The sequence below is a fragment of the Macrobrachium nipponense genome, chromosome 14 (genome assembly GCF_015104395.2).
Source record: "Macrobrachium nipponense isolate FS-2020 chromosome 14, ASM1510439v2, whole genome shotgun sequence".
Classification (NCBI taxonomy): Eukaryota; Metazoa; Arthropoda; class Malacostraca; order Decapoda; family Palaemonidae; genus Macrobrachium; species Macrobrachium nipponense.
Window position 1 is genome coordinate 87,996,772 of NC_087207.1, and position 8,974 is coordinate 88,005,745.

Consider the following 8,974-nt stretch of genomic DNA (forward strand, 5'->3'; position numbering starts at 1 on the left):
TTATTATTATTCATTATTATTATTATTTTTATTGATTATTCACACCACGCCCAACTTAATAAAATGTATTATTTCCTCACGTAATAAATCCAGTGGAGTCCTTTGAGAGAGCCGATCCATCGCCAAGAAAAATTTCCAAGTGAACAACAGATTTCATTCAGGTTCCAGAGGCTCTTTGGAGGCTGCAGGAATTTTCGTAAAGTGGGTCGCTCGTAGCCCAGACCTTCCTACCCTAAAGTGAACGAGGTGTTTCCTGGAATTCTCTTCTGAATGTACAACTGTAAAAGTTTGTCCACTTTTTCATAAAATTCTTTTCGAAGTTTCCTGTTCTCTGGCCGCGTTTATACTTGCATTTGTTCGTGCAGTATTATCGAAAGTTTATGCGCAAGATACGATTTGTTGCGACTGCGTTTGCTGGACTTCCATTTCTGCTTTCATGGAGTCTCCTGTAATTTTTCGTGACGTCCTTCTGATATGGAAAACGTTGCTTCCCATTGTCCGTCCATTTCGCCCATATGTTGATGCAACAAGTCATTACAACAAAAAGAGTTCCTCGTTGGACGAGTGGTTTTCGTACTTGGCTACCAATCTGATGGTCCGAAGTTCGATTCTCGGCTCGGCCTACGCGGAATCAGAGGAATTTATTTTTGGTGATAGAAATTAATTTCTCGATATAATGTGGTTCGGATCACACAATAACCTGTATGTCCCGTTGCTAGGTGACCAATTGGTTCTAGCCACGTAAAAATATCTAATCCTTCGGGTCAGCCCTAGGAGAGCTATTAATCAGCTCAGTGGTCTGGTAAAACTAAGATATACTTAACTTTTATGAATTATAACAAAAGAGTTTTTCGTTACATGGTGCAGCGTCTCAGATGACTTATTACGGAATATTCACTGTAGGTCTGAACTAATTTGAAATTATATTTTATCATTTGTTGATCATCAAGCGAATTCCTGATGCTTAGATGCATGCAGTGGTGATTTAGCCTCATGGAAAGTCAATTAGGATATAAGTTTATATACTTTGAAGAAGAAAGCGATATGTTAAACCTTCAAAGATACATTTTATGAATAATAAACTTACCTTCGTTCTGGAAAATGTCAGCCTGGAACCAGAAGCCCATTCCAGATGGAATTTTCGAAGGGATGACCATAGTTCAACGTTTCTTTAGTCATTCTTTTCTCGTTGCCTTTTCTATTCATTTATTGTTCTCTCTTCTTCACTCGGTCGTTTCTTCCCCTCGTCGGATTCTACGGACATTCTCCCAGTTTTCTTCAAAGTTGTCTCTTGTTTGTTGATACATTTCTCATTCTTTCAGTATTTCTTAATTCCCCTTCATGATTTGGTGGCATTGTCGCTGAAATAAGAGATGCCGTTAGCCTAACATTCCTTATACACAAACACACACACAGACAGAGAAATCAGTATAATTGATGGTGGTTTTACAAATTTTTGCATGATTTCTGATATTTGAAAATTCTGGATTGGACACTCTGCAGCCAGTACGATGACTTACACCATTATGTGAATCAGCTCTGACTTTTAGCAATCGTTTAGTCGAACCCACAGTAGTCCCCAAATCACTGCCTGGGGCAAGTATATTATATACGACTGACGATTGCAATATTGGGCAGAGTCTGTCTTTAAATTTGAAAAGTGATCCTATTGTAAGGGGATTTTTTGGAATTAATATAACTTGCAACATATTAAAGTGTTTTTCAATTGCAGACTTGAGATTCCTTCTAAATTTGTCGTCTTGGATGTATGGAATACTGGCATATAGTTTCTTTCGTGGAACAGTGCTTATGGAAGGGGAGTCCGATAATTTCTTATTCAGAAAATTCTTGCAATGTTTGAAGAAAATATGTGAGGGAAACCAGTTATCGGAAAAATATTTAATTAAACAGGAACAATATTTCTTTATGATACAAATCCCAGGAAGAGGTTAGAGTGTAAGCTCGATGGAGCAAGGTAAAAATTGAATTAAGTTTAAAATTATAAAAACAAGCACTATAAAAGTTTGAACCAGACCGGAGAAACGTCTTTTTTCTAAAACGGAAGTGTTAAAACTATCACCACTTCGAAAGACTAAAACATCCAAAAATGGTAATCGATCATTTTCCTCTCTCTCTAATGTAAACTTGATATTAGGATGCAATTCATTGATGTACGAGAGAAATTGATCAGCATGGAAAGCTGATTTGAAAAGAACAAAGTGTCATCGACAAACCTTTTATACACAAGAGGGTAAAAACCAAGGGGGCAATTTTCCAACATGTCCTCCTCCAGGGAGCACATGAAAATGTTGGAAAACGTGGTACTGAGAGGTGATCCCATTGCCATTCCGTCAACCTGTTTATAAAGATGATCATTAAAAATAAAGGCAGTGTCCAGCACTGCTAATTGCAACACTTTCTTAAAAAGGCAACGATCATAGTTAAGATAAGTGTCATTAGGTTCAATAAAAATTTTATCTAAAATAACCTCGATTGTTTCTTCTAACTGGGACATTTGTAAATAAGATTCAACATCGTAACTGGTCATATATAAGTCAGAGTCTTGACATAAAATATATGATTTGAATTCTTCGAAGTTTTTCAAGGTATGTTGATTAGAAGTAAATGGTTCTAGTAAAGGAACTAGGTATTTAGCTAGTTTGTAATTCGGAGCATGAATTGATGACAATATTGGTCTCAGTGGGGTTCCTTCTTTATGTGTTTTAGGTAGACCATAAAGGACTCCAAACGATGTACCTGAACAATATAGATCTTCATAAGTGTCTTTGCTAATGACATTCTTAGTATCAAGTTCTTTTAAAAATCTATTGATTTTGTCTTCAACTTTAAATATATGTTTACATTCAGGTTTACCAATTTTCTGAAACTTGCTTTCGTCCCTCAGAATAGACTCCATTTTATTAATATAATCTTCTTTGTTCAAGATGACAGTGCCCTTACCCTTATCAGGTTTAGTAATTATCAAGTTTTCATTTTTTGCCAGATTTTTCAGAATATCTAAGTCAGTTTTCTTAAAGAAAGGTGTCCAGTTAATCGTCAATTTTTTAAATGCCCGTTGAGTAATATCCGATACGAGAAGAGTTCTTGTTATCTCTTGGATTGGACTTCTGCATGCCTTGTTACAAACCGAACTACAACAGGTTTTTTCTGCCTTTAGAATCTTTTATTTCACAGGTTAAAAAATCAGCCTTTTAATGTTGATATTAGTAAATTACAGTCACAACTATCGGATATTACTCAACGGGCATTTAGAAAATTGACGACTAACTGGACACCTTTCTTTAAGAAAACTGTGCTATTTCCTGGAATATTGTGATGGTGAACTATTCTCTGTTTGGTAGTTTTGGTATTATTTGCATTGTTGCTCTCATTAATATTGCAGTTATGAGACACCATCAGCCTCAAGGCCACAGAACTGAAATGAATGAACGGTAGCTGTTTCAGAAAAAGGATTATTTCGAATTTTGTTTTTAAAGCCGTTGTATTAACAACATTGACAGAAAATACCTAGACAGTAATTTGCTTTATTTTAAATATGAATATTGGTGGTACCTATTCCAGTGAATAATTATAACTAAATTTCTCGCTGGAAGCAACATTTTTCCATTTATGTTCCAAAGATGTTTAGAGAAACTTAACTTGTATGAAGCACTGATAATCAGTTCAATAATCCGATTATACAAGAGGCACAACCCGATTATTGTGCTTAATTTTTTACTATAATTATTATCATAAGTTTCGCCCAGATTCACCTAGCCTTTGGCCAGCATGAGTACTCTTCTTGCTAGTCAATATCGAAAACAAAAGAATGTCGGTAACCAAATACTAGACAATGATGTTTCTCTTTAAGTGCCAGAATACTTTATGCCATGTATGACATTCCTAACTATTTGCTGTTTCTTTATAGTATGTGAGATCTCTTCTTTCTGTATTTCCCATTACCTTCTCTTACACTTCCCAATGAACGTCATAGTCTTTGAATGCTTGAATTTCAAGTCAGTGGCCCTCTTTGGTGCGCTTGTATATCATATGAATAAGGTTCATCTCAATAATAATGATAATAATAATAACTGAATAAATTTTTATCTTATAAAGAATTTTCTCTATTTTTCTAATAATTTTTCTTTCATAACCTGCGAGACTGTCTATAAACTGGTCTATATTAATGGTGTTATTAAAAACCACCCAGTCGAATAGGATGACCGTGATATATCAACAACACTAATAATAATAATAATAATAATGATTCAAAATTCGCATAGGAGCATGGGTCTTGAATAATAATAATAATAATAATAATGATAATAATAATAATAATAATAAAAAATAATAATAATAATAAAATAATAATAATAATAATAATAATAATAATACTTTCAAGCCAAGTTTCTCATGTGACGAAACCAAGTTTACCTCCATTTGACTAAATTTAAATATTCGGAATGAGGGCTCCCTGCAGTGGATTTGAGAAGTTAAGACCTTACCATGGGGCATCAGTGAATGTAATGAGGATGACATTATTAATGTTTCTCTTATTCTTCATCTGGTTTATTTTTCCTTCTACCTTCACCTGAAGTGTTTTCTCTTTCTGAAGCATTTTAGGCCAGTTCTGGATTTTTTATTTAGATAGTTAACATAAATTATATATAGTATTATGTCAATCTTTTACCGATCTTCTGGACTATTGCTAAAAGGCAGAAATAATTTTTCAACCTGATTAAACGTCAACTAAGTGTAGGTGGACTTTCCCCCTCAAAAAAAACTCAGTTTAATATAAAAATAACTTTTCATTTAGAAACCATTTTTTTAAATAAGACATCTATGATATGCCACAGCGTTAACAACTATAACTTAGTGTATACTAACATTGCTGAACATAAAAAACATTGGATATACATTTGAATGTTTAAAATTTATTTTTTATTTTTAATTAAAAATTTAAAGCACACATTTTACCGAGAGTTGTGGTCAAATAATAGCAGTAACAATAATATAAATAGTGTAAGATAACGATATACAAAAGCAATAATGTAAATGAATAATGCATACTTTGCCAGCACCTTGCCCGTAAGTATTAAAAGTGATCTTGTAGAATCCATCGCTTAACTATCACTAGGAAATAGTGTGAAAGATATAAAAAACAGAACACGTTGTTCTTTGAGATCCCTGACGAATGACATTTATATACTTTAACAACAGAAACAAGGAAAAACAAGTGCCAAAGTAAAGATCCATTTCAGGCACTGACCCAAAATAAGTTCCAATTATCGCAAAGTTGCGAGAAGTAGCCTAGAGATAAGATTTCTGTTCACCAGTCGTTCTTCTTATTACATCGGCCTAGTTTGAGGTGACAAGAATAATATTTCCACAACTTGTAGTCCTTCCTACATCTGAGGCACATAATACGTTTATTGGCAATCTTCTTATGTCTATGTTTACCCTGCTGCTCGGTATTCGGTGTAACACCGTGCCCCAGCCGTAAGTGTCTGTTCATATTGGAAGTAGTGGAAAACGTCCTGTGGCAGTAAGTGCATGTTCTCCCCGAGCTAACCTTTCCATTTTCAGTACTTTTGCTGATTTTACTCTCGCTGACTGGCAAAGGATAGGCTTCTTGTCCTGGGAGATACTTGACGAATACACACTCACTTCTGTCAGCGGCTAAGCAACGATGCCCGCCTCTCATGGAAGCCACTATCACAGGAGTTTCATCTTTCATTAAAGCAGCGGCCTCGATCTCTCCCGGCTTTGGTTGCTGGTCTGAACCGCTTGGAGTTGGAGACTCTGGTTCGGGCGGCCCCTGGTCACTTGAGCAGGATACCCGTATGTGCTCCATCACTCTTGAGAGAATCTGGAGAAGAGAAAATCATGAATTTCATGATTCTCAAATCATAGTATATTTTACTATTTCAGTACATTTCTGAAAGCTGTGTAGACTAATAAAGGAACATAATCATTTGTTTGTAGCAATAAGGCGAAACCTGTCAAAATTTCGTCTCGATAGGAAAATTTGGAGAATCGTTTAGCCACTTAACTTCAAATTAAGTCAAATTATTTTGGCTAAGAAAGGAGCAAATGTCTCACTAATTGCTACACCACCTTGTGTGTGTGTGCGTGTGTGTGTGTGTGTGTATGTGTATGTGTGGGTGTGTGTTTTTTTTGCGGTGAAGGGGTGCCACATTCAAAAACTCTCAATTTTATAGGGCCACATAATACATTCAACAAATAATTAATATTTATAATAGACAAAATAAAAGTCTTTTAAAGAGATATGCATTTAATTTTTTTTAATAATTATAGAAGATTCACATGAAATGCATTTATTTGAAACACAAATTAATTCAGAAAACGATTTTTATTTAATTGGTAACTTCAAACGAACCACATTTAAAAGACAAAATAACCTTTATGTTTCATATCTACTAACAGCTGGGGTTGTTGTTTTAGATTCAACTGACCTTATGCCAGCACGGGCTCTTGCTCATAGAGCAGCCCGTAATAGTCTGAGAGACGGATGAATTCCTTCGGAGGGCCGCATCGTAGTTTGTCAACACATCCATATCGTTTCTCTAGTGACAATTTGAGTAAAATTTTCGTTCGTATGAAAAGGAAAATATAGCTTATATTCATCGCATCCCTGATAATGTTTATTTTTCTTAAGCTTTCCTTCCTTCTAAACATTCTAAACCTCTAAACTAAAGGACGGCTGTAACAGATCGTGGTATCTCGAACGTAACAACTACGGTGCAAGTCACGGCCCCTGGCCTAGATCTAGTTAAACTTCACTGGTTTTCGTGGTTGTTGTCACTTTGCGTCAATTATCACCATTGATAAAACCTATTGACAACAAAATTGCAAAATGGTCTATTTATCTTGATCTATTAGTAGCTGAAATCCACATACCAACAAAACATGGTTCGTTGCTTTTAGACATAGGCCTAGTATCGAACCACATTCTAAATCGGTGGCTTAATTTTCATTAGTCTCATGTTATTGCCTCCGTCATTTATTTATTTATCAATAAATATCCGCCAAGGTAAGTGTTCTTAAAGTAATGTTCTGTCTTTTCGTAACTGTTCATAACCCACAGCAACGTCTCGATAATCATTTTACCCTCCTGGTTGGGTCGTAGTTTTCATTTCATGTCACTTGAATCAGTTACTCGACTGTGTAGATGATGATCACTACAGTTGGACTATATGCATCGGGAAAGTTCTTTTGAAAGGGCAGCTTTGTTTTTTTTTTTTTTTTTTATTTTTTTTTTTTTTTACATTTTGTTATATGTCTAATGCAATATGTAAAAATATAACAGATAAGGTAAGTTGTCCCCTTTGATTGGTAGCATTGGAAAACTCATGCATACCTAATGAAAAGCTGTCGGCGAACTGCAGTGTTTCCCTCGTGGATTTGGCATATTAAGTAAATCCATATTTATGGGGTGATTTTGAAAATTACCATGCTTTAAACGTTACCAAACAAAGGGCAATTTCAATGTAGCGATGTGCAAACGGTATCAGCAACATTGCGATTGTGTAATAGGCCTAGGAGACTGGCTTCTCCCCTGAAAAACTTTGTCCAATAGTCCTTAGCCTTAGTAAACAAACCCAATTTTGAAACACTTGCATTACCTTATTTGACTGCATGAAAGACTGCATATTCAGGTGACTCTTATTACCTAAATTCTTCGTATTCTCGAGCAGAGGCGAAACTTACGACAAAAGGGAGATGCCCCAAACCGTCTAATCCGAACGTCTCTCCGCAACTGATGCTTCTTCACTTCCTCGAGATGAGATAAGAAGGAATTGGGATCTTAGGAGGCGAAGTTCATAACTTTATTCAAGCTGGAGCCTGGAGGTGCCATTGAATGTTTGAAGATGTATATTACTGCAGTTATTAAGCCAGGCATATGCAATGGATGCTAGTTTAATTTTAAATATCTTATAGTCACGCTTGAAAACCATTCATAGCAGTTTCTCAGGAGGAATTCCGACGATTGTCAGTCAGGAATTTAAATCCCCATTGAGGGTTAATAGATCAAGATCCTCCTTCATGTCTGCTGTTTGCCTGTTCCTCAACGGTAATTATTGTGTTTGATGATAAAAATGTTGTTCATTGAACGACATGAAAAGATTAAACGGGAGTTGACCCAAACCCATTTTAGGCCTAATATGATCTTATGTCAGTTTACTTACCCTAAGTTTAATATCCCTATCACAAGTAAGTCGCAACTTTTCCTCTCACAAGGTACAAAAAGGCCATTATAGACCGAACCTCGGTGAAAGCCTCCAAAACACATCCAGTTCATCGTTTCTTACTTTCGTTTTCAAGAGATCGACCAAAATGATGGTCAGATTCTCTCTCTCTCTCTCTCTCTCTCTCTCTCTCTCTCTCTCTCTCTCTCTCTCTCTCTCTCTCTCTCTCTCTCTCTCTCGTCTGATAACTTTTGCTCACAGTGAAAGATGGTACTAGGCTACTAGTGTTTAATGCTCTCCCTCCTAGGAACATTTGCTGTCAGAAAACAAAAAAAAAAAAAATCAGATATCAACTTCCTAGTATTAGCAGTGAATTGTGAAAACTGAGATAAATCAGCAAGTTCAATGAATTGAAGTTACGTGATCTACTGGTGACAAATTTTTCATCAACTTTTCAAATGATTCATTGTTCTGTAGTTATTAAAATTTGTCAAAGTAAACGTATTTTTATTGTTGTGAATTAACACCATGCTTAGGCCTATATAATATTCTTATTAGCATTGATTAAGAACTTCCAGTTTCTGACGAAGAAATTTAAAGACAAATGTGTTCTTATAAGCAACTAATCCAAGTAAAATTTGATTCATTCTTTTTCCCCCGAAAAGACCAGCAGTGGTCTTTCGCTGTAATGGTTCAAATGAGCTCCAGAACAGTGATTGATCCATGGTACAGTATCGGTCTAATGACATCATTGCTTTCAATTC

The 8,974-nt window shown here is 35.5% G+C and overlaps 1 protein-coding gene across 1 annotated transcript; it reads right to left on the reverse strand.

The window, feature by feature from the left end:
• Positions 1–4,971: 4,971 nt before the first annotated feature.
• On the reverse strand, positions 4,972–7,793 carry LOC135226341 (uncharacterized). Its single transcript, XM_064265773.1, has 2 exons — positions 7,647–7,793; positions 4,972–5,869 (listed from the first exon to the last, which is right to left on the reverse strand). The coding sequence occupies exons 1-2, from the start codon at positions 7,671–7,673 to the stop codon at positions 5,330–5,332; spliced, it is 567 nt and encodes a 188-aa protein (XP_064121843.1). The 5' UTR covers positions 7,674–7,793; the 3' UTR covers positions 4,972–5,329.
• Between the last annotated feature and the right edge of the window lie 1,181 nt (positions 7,794–8,974).

What these genes read in the sequence shown, in the direction of transcription:
- LOC135226341 (XM_064265773.1), bottom strand. Translation starts at nt 7,673, where the DNA reads ATGCAGTCTTTCATGCAGTCAAATAAG. An exon ending in CTTTCATGCAGTCAAATAAG is followed by an intron (nt 5,870 to 7,646) that starts GTAATGCAAGTG and finishes TCTCTTCTCCAG; the next exon opens with ATTCTCTCAAGAGTGATGGA.